Raw genomic sequence first — 15,353 nt, 5'->3', positions numbered from 1 at the left:
CTACTTTGTCTGCCTCCTCTCCTTTGACCTGTCCAGCTTAGTTAAACTTACCAGGGATATAAAATCCCTGCCGGCATAGCTCTCAGGTTCATTAGCGTACACAAGCCTCTGCACCATGGCAAGGTGCAGTCCACAGAGAGGAGGGGCAAGTAAAAATTCAGGATGGAAACCATTTTTCAAGATGCCTGCCATTCCTGTCCTATGTTCATTACCACTGTTTCCAAATAGTGTTACAGGAAAATATGCCAGAAGTACTCTGTTAAGGCCAGTTTTTGGAAAAATTGGATGGTCAATAAAAAATTCAAGATGGATCCCTGCCGAGTCATAATTAGCACTGTTAAAAAGTAGCCAATGCCATCCTACTTGGCAGTCAGCAAGCGCTGTATTGGGGGCAGCATATTCAGGAAGGTGTACATATACATCACGGTCCAGAATCTCTTTTGATTCACCTTTGCAATTGCACAGTTCTGTGCAAGTGAAACCCAATCTAAAACTGCATCTTCCCCGGCACTGATGCGCAGCCACACTTGGCTAGTTGTTCACAACTTTTAGCAATTGGTGCATTTACTGTCCAGAAGACCCCCCCATTGTTCACCAGGCTTTTTCCTTTGGACTCTCTACTTCTGGCTGACACTAGGTTGCTTGACTCCATATGCAGCCTGCCCTGCCTGATATGCAGCACATTTAGTGTGTTGAAGCAGAGCTGCTCATGTTGGAGGAATGGCTTCATATGGCCTGTTTTTGGGCAAACGTGTCAAGTCTAGCCTCATCTACACTAACAGCTGTGCTTGATCGATCATACAGCAGGACCACAATCTTCTCAAGGGTCTCCAAGTCACCATCCGTCAGAAAAAGAGGGTTTTGATTTAGTTTGCTGAAGATGAGAGAGGCCTCTGGGAAAATGTCCTAGGTTTGCCAAGAAGTCTTTCAGCCTTTGTTGTGAAAGGCTGATACAGTATCACAACCTGTAAAGGCGTGAAAGAAGAGAATGCCTTTGGCCGTAACCGGCCCAGTAACATGGTACAGGTCATGAACACCAATCCACCGTAGGCTCACACCATGCCCAAATGCAATCCACAGCTGCTGGAGACCAAGATTCGCTATAACAAGAATATCAGTGTCATTGGCTTTGATCATTATGGATTTGCTCCCCTCCTCTGTGGCATATTTGGCATGTACAAAGATGTGACTATCAGCTTCCTCATGGAAACATTTGTCTAGATGATCGAGACAGTTTCAGATGTACTCAAGACATTGGGCCCCATGGTTACAACAACTATGTTTGGCACAGTCATTTGAGCAATCTTGTCAGCCAGAAAGTGGAAGATGTCTGTTTTGTTGTCATTATGTCTCAGGAAATTGTGCCAATTTGATGGAACTTTATTCTTGTTTGTCACTTGGCGTCAACCTCCCTGGCCTCATTTAGATCTTATTTCCATTTTGAGGCTTGATGTATTGTACACATCAAACACAATATGTGTGCTCTTGTACTTCATGGCATAAGCATCTATACTGGGTAGAACATCCAGTGCTGCATACACTGAACCCCATTCTGAGTTCCACAGCAGTCAAGTCACCAGTATGCCCTGGTTGTGTAATGCTGTTCACTCTATTAAACAAAACCTTCCTTAACTGTTGTGCCTAGGATTGTGTGTATCATTGCCTCTTGTCAAGTCTCAATCTAGAAGGGACGTTCTTCACTGTGGATTGACTTAAGAAAAATTACTGAAGAAAGGAGGGTAACAATGGCTTAAATTATGGGAGGTTTTATTAATTAAAAAGGGGTAAATCAAAACATCTTCATTATATACAGGTGCAGATCAAAGCCTAAACTAGGTGAAACAGGTGAGCTTGGATATGTAAATGGCATAATGTGATAATGATGATTCAGCAGCTGATGACTAATTAGGGAACTTGGGCGAATGAATGCAAGGTTGTTTATCAAATACAGGGCGGATTTATCTAACAAAGGAGAGCTTTTAAAACAAAAATTTGGGTTAGCATTGTGTAACAGCCATGCCTCGCACCACTCAGAACAGCCAGCTGGGGGAGCAGATAAATGCAATCTTACTTTGGATGGCAGCTGGCTCCGAAAAGGGCACAGGAGATGTCCAGCAAGAGCGGCCACATCAAGGACCATCATCATGGCCTGCCAAACTAGACTGGTCCTCAGCTGAAGTGGCTGTTGGTCTGGCTCGTCCCTCTTCAGCGGCAGTGTTGTCTTTTGTGCGATTGGCTTGGTTATTAAGTTAATATCTGAATCATTCTTCTCTTTTCTGATGAAAACAGACTGGTGCCGCGTGCTGCACAAGTTCCAGCCCTGGTTACCACGGCAACTTGAGACGCTGGAGGCTGAGTGCTGTTCAGCCAAACTTGTTCCAGTTGCAAGCAGCCTTGGCTTCAAGTTGGAACGTAGCCCTTGTAATTTAGTGGCTAAGTTCTGACGTTTCTTCTTTCTTGTTGTTATTGCTTTGTCAGGTCTCCTGGGGATGCTCTCTTCTTCAGAACTTCCCCAGAACTCCACCAATTCAAGGCCCATAAAATTTCATTTTGACTACTTTTATTTGGGGTTAGGGTTTGGTCTGATTGTCGGTGCAAATTTGGTCCAATCAAATTTCTCCCTTTAACTTCAGAGCATAGCGAGGGCAGTGTTTGGATTTGAAGCTACGGCTTGCATTCACAGATAGATAGATAGATAGATAGATAGATATATCGATAGATAGATAGATAGATAGATAAAAAACAAAGATAAATGTATCGTTCTGATGAGTACAGTTTTCTCTGCGTGTTGTGGTTGCTTCGGTGGACATGGTTTTATCTTATTCATTGTAAAACACAATTAAATGGTTATTAGTTAATCACAACATCACAGAGCACACAACCAAATTAACTAAGAGAAGAACATTTTCGTGCATATCTTGACTGGTTGTGGAAAATCAGAAATGTATGACTATGGACTGTGTATGAAGTTTCTTTTTCTTTTCACAGAACAGTTATAGGCAACAACCAAGCACATAGATCACGGTGCTCAGGCAATATGCCATCGGTTCTGGTGGTTCGTCATTCAGGTGGTGCTGTTGTTACATAATTGGAATAGTTCATTGTCTGGTATAAATTCTATCTCAGCCAAATTATCTTGTAGAAAAATGGTACGAACAGCTGTGAAGTTCTCTTCTCGCGGGGGAATCAGTTCAGCATGTTTGCAGTCTCTTATTTGATCGGAATATCCAATTTCTTATTATATCAGTCCTTGTGTCCTTGTTGGCCTGGATGTATTCCAGAGCGGCAATTTACATCCGTTGCCTGATAATGTTATCAGGCCAACCCGAGTGGAGGGTTAGTGAAAGGGTACCTCTCTGCGGGGTTAGGCAGTTTTATGCTAATTTGTGGCATGAAATATGCAATTAATCTGCTGTACTGAAAAGGGAACAAAACAAAAAAAAAAAAAAAAAACACAAAAACTGAAGAGGACATCAAGAACACAGTAACCATACTGTATATACGAGGAATAACTGAATGCACTTCAAGTGAACCCGAATGACAGAATGGCACGGACAAAAAATGCAATGTAATATAGAAAATACCATGCAAGACATGCCAAAAAAACAAACATAGGTGAAACCAGGAGAAGCTTCAACACAAGAAAACCGAAACATAAAAAAGAATGTGACAAGGAAACAGCAGGACGACTCACAAGATCAAAAAAAGAAAAAGCAGAACAGGATAATCTAAAATCAGCCATATCAGATCACTGCAGTATAAATAACCACATCATGGACTGGGACAACACAAAGGTCATCGGAGTAGAAAATAACAAATTCAAATGATCAAGGAGGCCATAGAGATCAGGAGGTGGGCCAGGGACAGCATCAACCGGAATGAGAGGGCAATCGTGCTGTTGCACACCTGGAATTCTCTCCTCCAGAGACCATCAGGTGGCGGGGCGTGTGGCCGGTCTGGCAGATCTGTCAGTTTGCTAGGCCTAATCTTTTCATGTTAATGTCAGGACTTATTTTCAGACATAATTTTATGTATGTATGTAATAAAAAATGTTTAAAGAAAATATTTAAAGTTTTTTGCCTCTGATGTTGGACTCAAAAATGTTCCACTTTGTCACCAGGTTTTGTTTATCAGAGACAAGTTGCCCTCAAGAGGATAATTACCCCAACAGTCTATGTATAAAGGTCAATGGGAAACTTTTTCCTCTGCCAGTAAGTGTCTCCTAGAATTGTTGAAATAACATCAATCAACTGTAACTTCAGACACATTAATTGAATGTTGTTGCCCTGCAGGGTTACACGCCCCCGCCTAAAAATGGTGTGGAACAGAAGAGACCAGGAAGGCCCCTTAACATCACCTCACTTGTCCGGCTCTCATCTGCGGTACCTAATCAGATTTCAGTAACATGGTCACCTGAGATTGGAAAAGTGAGAGCAGAAACCTATCAGGGATTTTTGTTTTTCTTCCTCTCTGGACATCAGATGTAAGATCAATAATAATCTATTTTACTGTGTTTCAGACCTACTCCATGTCTGTGTACCTGGTGAGGCAGTTGACATCACCACTTCTGCTGCAGAGGCTGAGGATGAAGGGCATCAGGAACCCAGACCACTCCAGAGCACTGAGTAACTACACAGTCACCATGATTATGTTGTGCACTAGTCTGAGCAATTTTGAAATTGGCGATTAATGTCAAACATTATGGAAAATGATCATTGATATCTAACACTGTCTACTATAAGTAGTATATTTCGGGGCACCACCCTGTTACCAGGACTAATGCCCAAATTAGCAAACTCAATATACAGTCTCAGAAGGTTGACAGAAGGAGTGAAATCAAGCACTGACTGTTATGAATCCAGCAAATGTCACAATTATTGCCACAATAATCACAAATTACAGTTTAAATTATAACAGAATTAATTCACAGCAACAATTATTCAAAATAAGATCTCTCTGGATAAGTGGCTGTTACAGTTTGATTATCCAATGATACACATCAACTACTAGTCTGCAACAGGTAACACATGAGTAATAAGAATGGATTAGCAATATCGATATTCTTAGCAATGGTGATAGCTATAGTAATATCATATGCAGCAACACAAAAAAATAGCGATAGCAATGACAATGACAATAGCACAGCAACCGCAATTGCACCAGTCTATCTATGGGTCTTGCGTATGTGGTTGGTAATGATGGCCGGAGAGTCATGTGAGTGATGTCTCCAATGGTCAAGATTGCAACAGAGTGATGTCGACTACGCACCCGTTGGAGCCAAGATGGCGACTGATTGCCACGTGTGAATGTGTGTGAGAGGAAGAAAAGAGAAGGAGAAAGAGATCGCAGACGACGTCACCACAGTTGATTATTATAATATCACTACACAATAGCCCAGCCGACGAACAGAGTTCACGAGTTGGGTATTGGTCCTTTAACTAGTGATATTGCTCAATCTATCCCAAATAAACAAAATGCACGGTAAAACAAAATGCTATGCACGGTATCCGCTCCAAGTGTCCGCAACGCGTTCTTTGGCTTGGTTAAGCAGTCCATGTTGCTCCTCAGACAATGGCGATGTGATGAATTCCTTGGCGGCAGTGGGGAAGATCACGGAAGACGATGTTCTTTGTTAGCTTCAGGTAATAAAGTTGGTGTGCAGGTCTTTGCAGCATTTGGAATCAGCTGGTCGTGGAGCGGTCTGCACTGGGTTTGAGGAGGAAAAAAAAAGCAAAAAAAAAAAAAAACAACAACATTCATCCGGCGAGATGGAGACTGTGACCCAGATTTTTGTGGTGGTAGGATCCAAATGTTTGGTGTTGCTCCCTTCGGCGATCTGGTTGAGACGAAAGCTGGGACAGCTCTCTACAGCAACTAGAGCCTGGGAAAAAGTGAAGGTGGAGGGCCGCCGTGTGTCACTGGGGACCCCTGCTGAGGGCGCCTGAGTTCAGCCAATATCTGTGTTCATTTCCTGTTCAAACGCGAATCCACAATTTAGGTGTGAATCGTGGGGGTGCTGTTTTCGAACAGGCAGAAAACTCTGGCCCAGGCTTGTGGAGGGACATGTAAGCCTCTCTATTGTTCTTTCCAGAGCACACTTGAGGCGATTCCAACAATCTCAGGGTTCTCATGTGTGACCAGAGGTTTTCAGTTTTCACTTACTCACTTCCACTGTTAGAACCATTGGTTGATCGATGAGTGGAGTAATTAAAAGAAGAATAAAATAGTTTCATAATTTAATAAGAAATAATGGCAAAAGTAAGCTTGTTCAGCAACTCAGTTGTATGAGCTTCATTGTAACATTGTAAACTCATAGACAAAAGTGAGAAATTATGTCACTGTTTCTCATTGCGCTTACGACAAAAATTGAATATTAATTATTTAGTGGTGATTATAAGTTCATTCCATAGTTTATTTTATAGCACATTTGAAAAACAAGGCAATTAAACATGCTGTTTACATAAATGTAAAGAGCATTAACATTGTGCAAAACACATTATAATTAGACATTCAAGTAACGTTTGATTACAATTAAAAACTGTTACCTAAGAGCCAACAGAATAGAAAATAAAAATATCATAAAATAAGACCAAATACGAGAATAAAAATTAGAGTGCAGTGCAAGATTATCAAAATCCTTAAACAAATTGATTGAGGTGATAAAAGTTTTTTTTTTTTTTTCCTGTCTTTAGCCATGAGTTGGTTAAGTTTTAAGTGCACGACAGCAATGGCACGTATAACGGCACCAAAAGTAGTGTCCAAAAGCGATGGTTAATTTTGTGAATGAGTTCACTATATTGTCCACTACATCTTCCGGAGTAGGGAGTGAGGGGGTGGTTGTGGACACAGCCCTGGAGTTGCTTTTGTGAAAAAATTTTTACTTCCGCATCCGAAAAAGCTAAAGTGGAAGTGACATAGGCAAAGGGAGAGCAGTGAACTTAAACAATGGGAAAACAATGGATCCCAATCTCAGTTCTGATACAGAAGAAACTTTAAATGTGTATCATTACACATATGACAGACTGCAGCCTTATAACTTCAAACCTGTTATGATTATCATCATATGTCAGGCAAAAGGAAAATTATTCATGGTCATCCTTTACAGGCTGGAGTATTGATACTTACAAAGAGTCAAAATTAATTATCTTGATGGAGTGTCTCATACTCGTCGTATCCGTCAACACTATGAGGTATAGCGCTGTACTACTGCTGCAGTTTTGGTGACACACATTTTGTTTGATAGGTGCTTGTGTGGGAAATGCAAGGCCATGACCACAGCTGAGGAGAGCATGTGTTGTAGGGAGGAAGATGCCTTAGTGGAGAATGTCACCCTCAGGCTCCAAGTGCAGTGCTTCACACAGCACCTGGGATTTGATGCTTGCTGTCTGAATCCCTCTGTGCTTCAGGTAGCCTACATGCACTACAGGCAGGGGCATGGACCTCTCCAGGCCAGCAGACATGAGGATAGTATGTTTGGGGCAGAAATAATTAATTATTCTATTTAGTTATTTTACTCTCTTTATTACCTTATTGCGCGCCAGTGGCTCAACCAAGCTGCTTTGGACAGCTGAGCTGAGGAAGCTGTGTGCACCAAAGGCACCGCACCTGGGTCATGCTTCAGCATTCCTATGTTGAACTCCATCAGTTCCTCCGTTCTAAAGGGTCGTTGGTCGTTGTGTCAGCTGCACAAAATGCACCCAGACACGAAAGAAAGCAGCATTTTTTTTTTTTTTAAGTTCCTGTTAGGAAACCTGTGGACTTGATGTCCTGACGGGCTGGAGTTTGTGCAACTTCCACAAACGCAATAATTTGCCATGATAATGAAAAATTTACGCAACACAACACTACTGAAACGGGACCGACTCTCTGTAACATGACCACTCTGACTGATAATTACCTACTCCCACACTGAGTGAAGGCAGAGCTGAGCATATAGCTCCTTCTGCCTACGGAATATGATGTGGTGTTGAAAAAAGAGCGTTTTTAGAGGCTTAGCTCAAAACTGTCATTTTTTGGACTAAATTTGCACACAAAAAATTTGAAACCTCCATTAACTTTTCAAATTGTATTTTTTAGACAAGATTATATATGCATTTGGAAAAAATTTAACCTGCAGTATGCCCTTAAACATTCAGATTTAATGTGATTGCTAATGCTGGTGAGAATGTGGTTATTTGTAATGGCTAGTTAAGAATATTAGTCGATATTGATGGTTAGTTATGATGTTCCTAACTGTTGGATAGAGAAAGAAAAATAAAATACTAATATTTAAATGTATTTGTTTCAGTAAATTCAGTAAATGGATTTGCATCAGTAATTATGTTTACATGCGCAGAATTTCTTAAATCTAATTACAATTAAAAAAAAAAATTTTTATGGATCTGCACTGTGTTCTTCAGGCAGTACTTTTGCTTCTGCTTCAACAATTTTAAGTTCTTCTAATATTTTGAGTAACATATTTGTGTCCGATATAGACCAGTTCTGTTTAACTCCCGCCATGTCTTGCTAGATGTAGTAAAGGCGGAACGTTATGTCGAATTATGGCTGACATAACACACGTGCAGTTAAGATAATTTCTACCTAAACTTCGGAATGTCTTTACATGCTCGCCAATCGGCATAACCTACCCATCTCCATCACAAGGAAATTTTGAGTGTGATTGTGTCAGAGTCTTCTGATCGGCGTATTTACATGAAGCATTTTTAGTCCTGTCAAGTTATTAATCTGATTACTTGTGTTGATGTAAACATAGCTTATGTAACAATAATGCTTTTGGCTTTGCAGGGATGTGAAAATACTTAAGGCAAGTTTACGATGAGGAGAGTCATGAGGACATCCGACATGTAGTTAAAAACTAATAATTGAGTTTACTGCTAAGATGCAGTAATTCTATCAGAGAGTAGTAAAAAAGCCTGAAAAAATAGGAAGTACCAGTGCTGACAAGGGCCAGAGTTCATGTCAGGAGGTGGAGGCGAGGATAATTGTTGCGCTATGTTAGGCAAAGCCAACGTTTATGTGATTTTTAAACAATACTTTTTATTAATCTTTCCATATTTTGGCTGTGTTGTTTCATAGGGCAAGAAAGCTTTTTTGGCTGAAAAAAATTGTGAATTATGTTTTAAATTATTTTGATAGGTTAATAATACAATATATAAAAATTTACTTCTCTTTTATTAATGGACAAAAAAGTCCACTACCAAAAGTGTAATAAAAATGTTAGATTAATATTTTTCTTCCACTTGCTTAGGTTTAATCTTTTGATCAATTGCAGTCCTAATCAAAACTACCAAATATTGAATAATTTGATGCCAGTGTTTATTTTTATCAAAAAAAAACACTCAGTTATTTTTCATATACTTAATATAAATTAAATTATATTTTGAGATAAGATAGAAGATATCACAGCGTTGGATATGTCAATGATCAGCACCAACATTGGTTTTGATACGTTTCTAGTTTTTGTGCATTGTCTCATTTAAAATTAAGTCAAAATATATGTCCCGGATTAAAAACATTATAAATAAATGCTATAAAGGTATATTTATTCAGACTTTATTTGTGTCTGCACATACACGCAACACTTTTTGGAAGTGGACGTTATTGTCCATTGGCCCTTAAAATACCAAATACATTGCTGATGAAAAAAGTTTACTGGAACCAGTTGAGAGCACGGCATACATGCACATGTGTGTGCATGATCACAATGGTACCATCTCTGCCTCATCTTGATCCAGGAAAAGTCCAGTGTATGTTTCAGTTTCAGTGGAGAGAACGTGGATGTGTGACAACCCATCTGAATCTGCTCGTACCTTTGTCAGGATTATGCTCACATATACTCACAAAGAGTCAGTTAGAAATCAAGCTCCATGTAAACATGTAGAACTTTAACGGAAGAAATTATTGATAATTATAGGGATAATAGTGAAAAAATTTAAATACAGAAAGGTCCCTTTACGGTACTCTGTGTATGGAGCCTGAATGCATGCCATTTTCTATTTTTGTTATTTGTTTCTGTCACATTAAACTAGTGTTTTATTTTCCTTGTCTTTTACAGTTAAAGAGAAACTGACTGCAGATCCAGACAGTGAAATTGCTACAACAAGCCTCAGAGTCTCTCTCATGTGCCCGGTGAATGAAAATTTCCATGTCTAATGTTCATGTGATCATAGCAGCATTAGATCTAAGTTCAAAATGTCCTCAAAACTGAGTCAGGCAAAGCTTAATCTGATGCAGGTGTGAGGAAATGGTCTAAATATAGGGAGTACAGAATTGTACAACCCTGTCAGTTCTATTGTTTGATGTATCATAAGTATTCTGCTATGTGATTATCTGCTGTCTCTGTGGTGCTACTTGACCCCAAGGGTCACATACAGGTGCATCCCAATAAATTTGAATATCATGAAATAGTTGATTTATTTCAGTAATTCAAGTCACAAAATGAAACTTGTATATATCATAGATTTGTTAAACAAACTGATTCCAAGATGTATTATTTATATATATACTATTTTAATGAAATAAGTAAACGTTCCCTTTGATAATGTCTACATTTTTGGGGTAATAAATATTAAACTAATGAAAATGGTGTTTCATCTCATTCATTATTAGTAATATCAAAGGGAACTTTTACTTATTTCATTAAAATTCAGACCAAATAGGAAAAGCACTCATGTAAATAACAATATCCCTAACTTATTGAGAGTAGTGTATATGTAATTTTGAAGATTATAAATTAGAGATGAAAACCCAAAATCCAGTAAATCAAGAAAATTGAATATTGTCAAAATGTTCAATGCTGAAGAATCATGGTATCATACTGTAATTGGCTATTTAATTCAGAACACTTCCAAAGGTTTCCTTATCCTTTAAACTGTCACTCAGTCTGGTTCAGTAGCCTACACAATCATAGGGAAGACTGCTGACTTAACTTTGACACACTATACAAGGAAGGTATGATATAAAAGATCATTGCTAAAGAAGCCTTTTCACAGCATGCTGTATCCAAGCAAATTAATGGAAAGTTGATTAGAAGGAAAAAAAGGTGCACAAGCAAATGTGATAACTGCAGCCTCTAGAGGATTGTGGGGAAAATACAAGCCTGTTCAAGAATTTGGGGGAGATTCACAAGGAGTGGATTGCAGCTATAGTTTAAGAGTTTAAGAGCTAACCATGCACAGTAGTAGTGTATTGACTTCTATACATGTTCATACTTCTTAGTCCAGCATTTTTGTGTCAAAAAACAAACCAACAACAACCAAAAAAAAAGTTCTTAATTAATATTCAAATATTCTGAAATACTGAATTTTGGATTTTCATTATTTGTAAGTTACAATCATCTAATTAAAAGTAACAAGAAAAATCAGTCTGTAGTTAATCAATATAGTTTTTGAATCAAATTGCAGAAATAAATGCTTTATGCTATATTATCCATATTATCTATATTATGCTGTCCCATCTGTCCACCTGTCAGGAGTCTGCTGTAGATTTGTCATGTGTGAATGTATTTGTGTAAACTGAACACCACTTTGTGATTATGCTGACTTTGGTGTGTTTTGTGCTGTAGCTGGGTAAGATGCGACTGACAGTGCCATGCCGTGCGGTGACCTGCTCTCACCTGCAGTGCTTTGATGCTGCACTCTACCTACAGATGAATGAAAAGAAGCCCACCTGGATCTGTCCTGTGTGTGACAAGAAGGCTGCATATGAGAGTCTGATAATTGATGGGTCTGTTTCTTTCATCACGTCTTTACGCATCATTGATTTCATCTTTCAAGTCATTCTTCTATGAAGACTGATTAAAAAAAAAAAAACGGGGAATTTTTAGATTGGCTAAAATAAAAAAATCACAAAGCAGGACCTAAGGGAATCAGCTGAACATTAAGGTTATAGTATGTTGTATGTTTCCCTATTTGTTTTCAATAATTTTGGAACATTTATAAACATTTGAGATGTAATGAGAACAACAGTGATCCTTTTTTATATCCGATTATTATCATAATAAACACACAGTGTGACCAGAAACTGAAGATCCCCTAAGAAACCTTGTCTGCCATTCTTAGTAACCAGTTAGTGTTTCATTGTGTGTCCAGTTTGTTCCTGGAGATCCTGAGCGACTGCTCAGACGTGGATGAAATCAAATTCCAGGAGGATGGAACCTGGTGTCCCATGAGACCAAAAAAGGAGACAGTCAAGGTCCCGTCTCAGTCAGTTGCTAAAATGGAGAGTAAGTACTTCACCATAACACCTAGTCAGGGTATGAGTTTATAATTAACATGTAGTTACAGCCTGCTGTATGTGATTTCTCTGAGCCACCAAGCTCCACTAAATCTTTGAATAAATCAATCTCACTACTATGTCACAGGATGACACTAGTTTATTCTGATCCAGCCACACGCAGTTCTGCTACTGGGAATGTTCCCAGCACCAAACATATATTAGTCCACTGCTGAAAATAAAAAAACGCACTGTTTTTAAAAATCAAACTAGGAACCTGAATCAAACTTGAGAAAGCACAGAAAAGCAGTCTCAAAAGCCTTGTCATTTATTTCAGCCCCTGTGCGCCACCCATCAGTGGTCCTTCATTCCATTGAGTCCAGCTCCACCAAAAAGGCTGATGTTATTGATCTGACTCTAGAGAGCTCATCCTCTTCTGATGACGAAGAGGACACAGACCCACCCCTGAAGAAACGCTGCGTTTACATTTCCAAAAGTGAGGAGATGCATTCAAGGGGGTGAGCAGAACCACGATCTCTGTGAATCACTCATTTTCAAAAATCTAATTAGATTTATTCGTATAGCGCCAAATCATAACAAAGTTACATCAAGGCACTTTACATATAGAGCAGGTCTAGACCAAACTCTTTATAAAATAAAATTAAAATTATTATAGACCCAACAGATCCCCCAATGAGCAAGCACTTGGCGACAGTGGCAAGGAAAAACTTCCTTTAAGAGGCAGAAACCTCGAGCAGAACCAGGCTCGGGGGGGGGGGGGCAGCCATCTGCCTCGACCGGTTGGGTTGAGAGTGGGAGAGAGAGAGAGAGTGAGTGAGATAGGCATTCGGGGGAGGGTATAGGCAGGAACATGTTGCTGCATGAAGTTCATGAATTTGAGCTGCAGGACAGAATTCATGAAATATGGGACCAGCAGGTGTTGCAGGAACATGGGATGGCGATGAGTCACCACCTGCAGGATGAGGACAGGGAGAGAGAGGAGAGGAACTGGGAGAGACAGAGACTTTGGCAGAACATGGTTAGTAAATGCAGTATAAATGCTTAGAACTGGGTGAAACTGTGTTTTTAAGAAGGATGGTTCTTATCAGCGCATGCAAGAGGGGGAGGAAAGGAGAGCGAGCGAGAGGGAGGGAGAGAGAAAGAGGGAGAGGGGGTGAGAGGGTGACAGGGAGAGGCAGACAGCGAGAGAGAGAGAGAGAAGCTCAGTCCTTCCCCCAACAGCCTAGGCCTATAGCAGCATAGCTAAAGAGTAGAGTAGTAGACTTTAACTTTTTAACTATAAGCTCTGTCATACAGGAAAGTTTTAAGCCTGGTCTTGAAAATTACTAAAGAGTCCGCCCCCCCCCCGGACCGATACTGGAAGTTGGTTCCATAGAAGAGGAGCCTGATAACTGAATGATCTGCCTCCAGATTTACAATTGGAGACTCTAGGAACCACAAGTAAACCTCCATCTAGAGAGCGGAGTGGCCTACTAGGACAGAAAGGAACTATGAGCTCTCTGAGATATGATGGAGCTTGGCCATTAAGAGCTTTATATGTTAAAAGAAGGATTTTGAAGTCTACTCTATATTTTACTGGCAGCCAATGAAGAGCATCTAACACAGGAGAGATATGATCTCTTTTCCTAGTTCCTGTTAATCTTTGTGCAGCAGAGTTCTGAATCAACTGAAGGCCTTTCAGAGATTTGTTTGGACATCCAGATAGTAATGAGTTACAGTAGTCCAGCCTAGAAGTTACAAATGCATGGAGTAGTTTTTCTGCATCATCCTGAGAAAGGATATTTCTGATTTTCCTAATGTTTTCATTAGAATTTTCAATATCTGTCATTCAGTGTACAACATCTGCATCACTTGTTTCTATCTCTGTATTTGAAAAGCCTAGACAAAGAGATGTTTAATGTGTGACTAACATCACAAGAGTTTATATCCTCTCAGAGTGCTGACCTACCAGCCCACAGTGCGCATGCCAAACATCCAGCCCATGGACCCATCATATCTGACCTCGACGCTAGCTGACTATGCAGTGCCCTTCCACCCCTCCACTCTGGCCACTATTCCCACAGACATGCAGAGTGAGTCAGTTTCACATAAACATTAACCCTCACTTATCAGACAAACATATGCCAGAAAAGAGGCATTTATCATATTGGACATAAACTTAAGGTATGTTCAGATCTTACACACCATCTTTACCTGCTGTACTGTACTGTTTTTATCAGAGTGCATTGTGAAATGCATGTTAGATGATTACGATTAATAAGGGATAGGTAGATAAGTTCAGATTGTCAGATTCTAAGACAGTATTATTATCATAGTGAAATAATATGACACTGCTCAAAATTATTATGCGTGTACTGTTTTTGTCCATGTTTTACTAAATAATCTACACAATTAGCAGCCAATAGATTCTTTCCTCCCTCAAAAATCTTGTTCAACAAAATTACCTATGATCCATCCATCCATCCATCCATCAATCGGATAGCGGGGGTAACAGCTTTAGCAAGGAGCCCCAGACTTAATTTTCCCCATGCAACCTTGGCTAACTCTTACTGGGTGATCCCGAGGTGCTCCCAGGCAGTAAACTCTCCTCACTGGTCCTGGGTCTGACCTGACCATCCCAATTGGATGTGCCAGGAGTACCTCCCCAGGGAGATGCCCTGGTGGCATCCTTATGAGATGCCCGAACCACCTCAACTGGCTCCTTTCCATGCAAAGGAACAGTGGCTCTACTCAAAATCCATCCCTGAGACTGAGCTTCTCATCCTATCTTTAAGGAAGACCACAGACACTCTGCAGAAAAAAAACTATTTCGGCCCCTTGTATCCACAGTCTATCTTATTTGGTCATGACCATAGGTGAGGGTAGGTATGAAAATTGACCAGATAAGTCAAGAGCTTTGCCTTCGGACTCAGCTCCCTTTTCATGGCAACGGTGCGGTACAGAGAATGCAGCACCGCATCAGCTGCCTCGAACTCACTCGTGAACAAGACCTCGAGATTCACTTGGGGCAAGGACTCATTCCCCACCAGGAGTAGGCAATCCATCAGTTTTCTACTGAGAACCATGGCCACAGGTTTAGAGGTGCTGATCCTCATCCCTGCTGCTTCACACTCAACTGT

General features: G+C 40.1%; 1 protein-coding gene across 3 annotated transcripts in view; it reads left to right on the top strand.

Annotated features, from left to right (window-relative positions):
• pias2 (protein inhibitor of activated STAT, 2) overlaps positions 1–15,353 on the top strand; it is a 31,324-nt gene that overhangs the window by 10,796 nt on the left and 5,175 nt on the right. For all 3 annotated transcript variants that reach the window (XM_029511480.1, XM_029511479.1, XM_029511478.1), the window contains exons 5-12: positions 4,121–4,211; positions 4,293–4,427; positions 4,520–4,625; positions 10,055–10,128; positions 11,564–11,724; positions 12,090–12,223; positions 12,551–12,731; positions 14,170–14,306. In XM_029511480.1, the coding sequence (XP_029367340.1) occupies positions 4,121–4,211; positions 4,293–4,427; positions 4,520–4,625; positions 10,055–10,128; positions 11,564–11,724; positions 12,090–12,223; positions 12,551–12,731; positions 14,170–14,306 (1,019 nt within the window). The remainder of the gene's footprint in view (positions 1–4,120; positions 4,212–4,292; positions 4,428–4,519; positions 4,626–10,054; positions 10,129–11,563; positions 11,725–12,089; positions 12,224–12,550; positions 12,732–14,169; positions 14,307–15,353) is intronic.

Source organism: Echeneis naucrates, chromosome 9, assembly GCF_900963305.1.
Source record: "Echeneis naucrates chromosome 9, fEcheNa1.1, whole genome shotgun sequence".
Lineage (NCBI taxonomy): Eukaryota > Metazoa > Chordata > Actinopteri > Carangiformes > Echeneidae > Echeneis > Echeneis naucrates.
The sequence above is the reverse complement of the archived record's forward strand: the minus strand, read 5'-3'. Positions and strand labels throughout refer to the sequence as shown.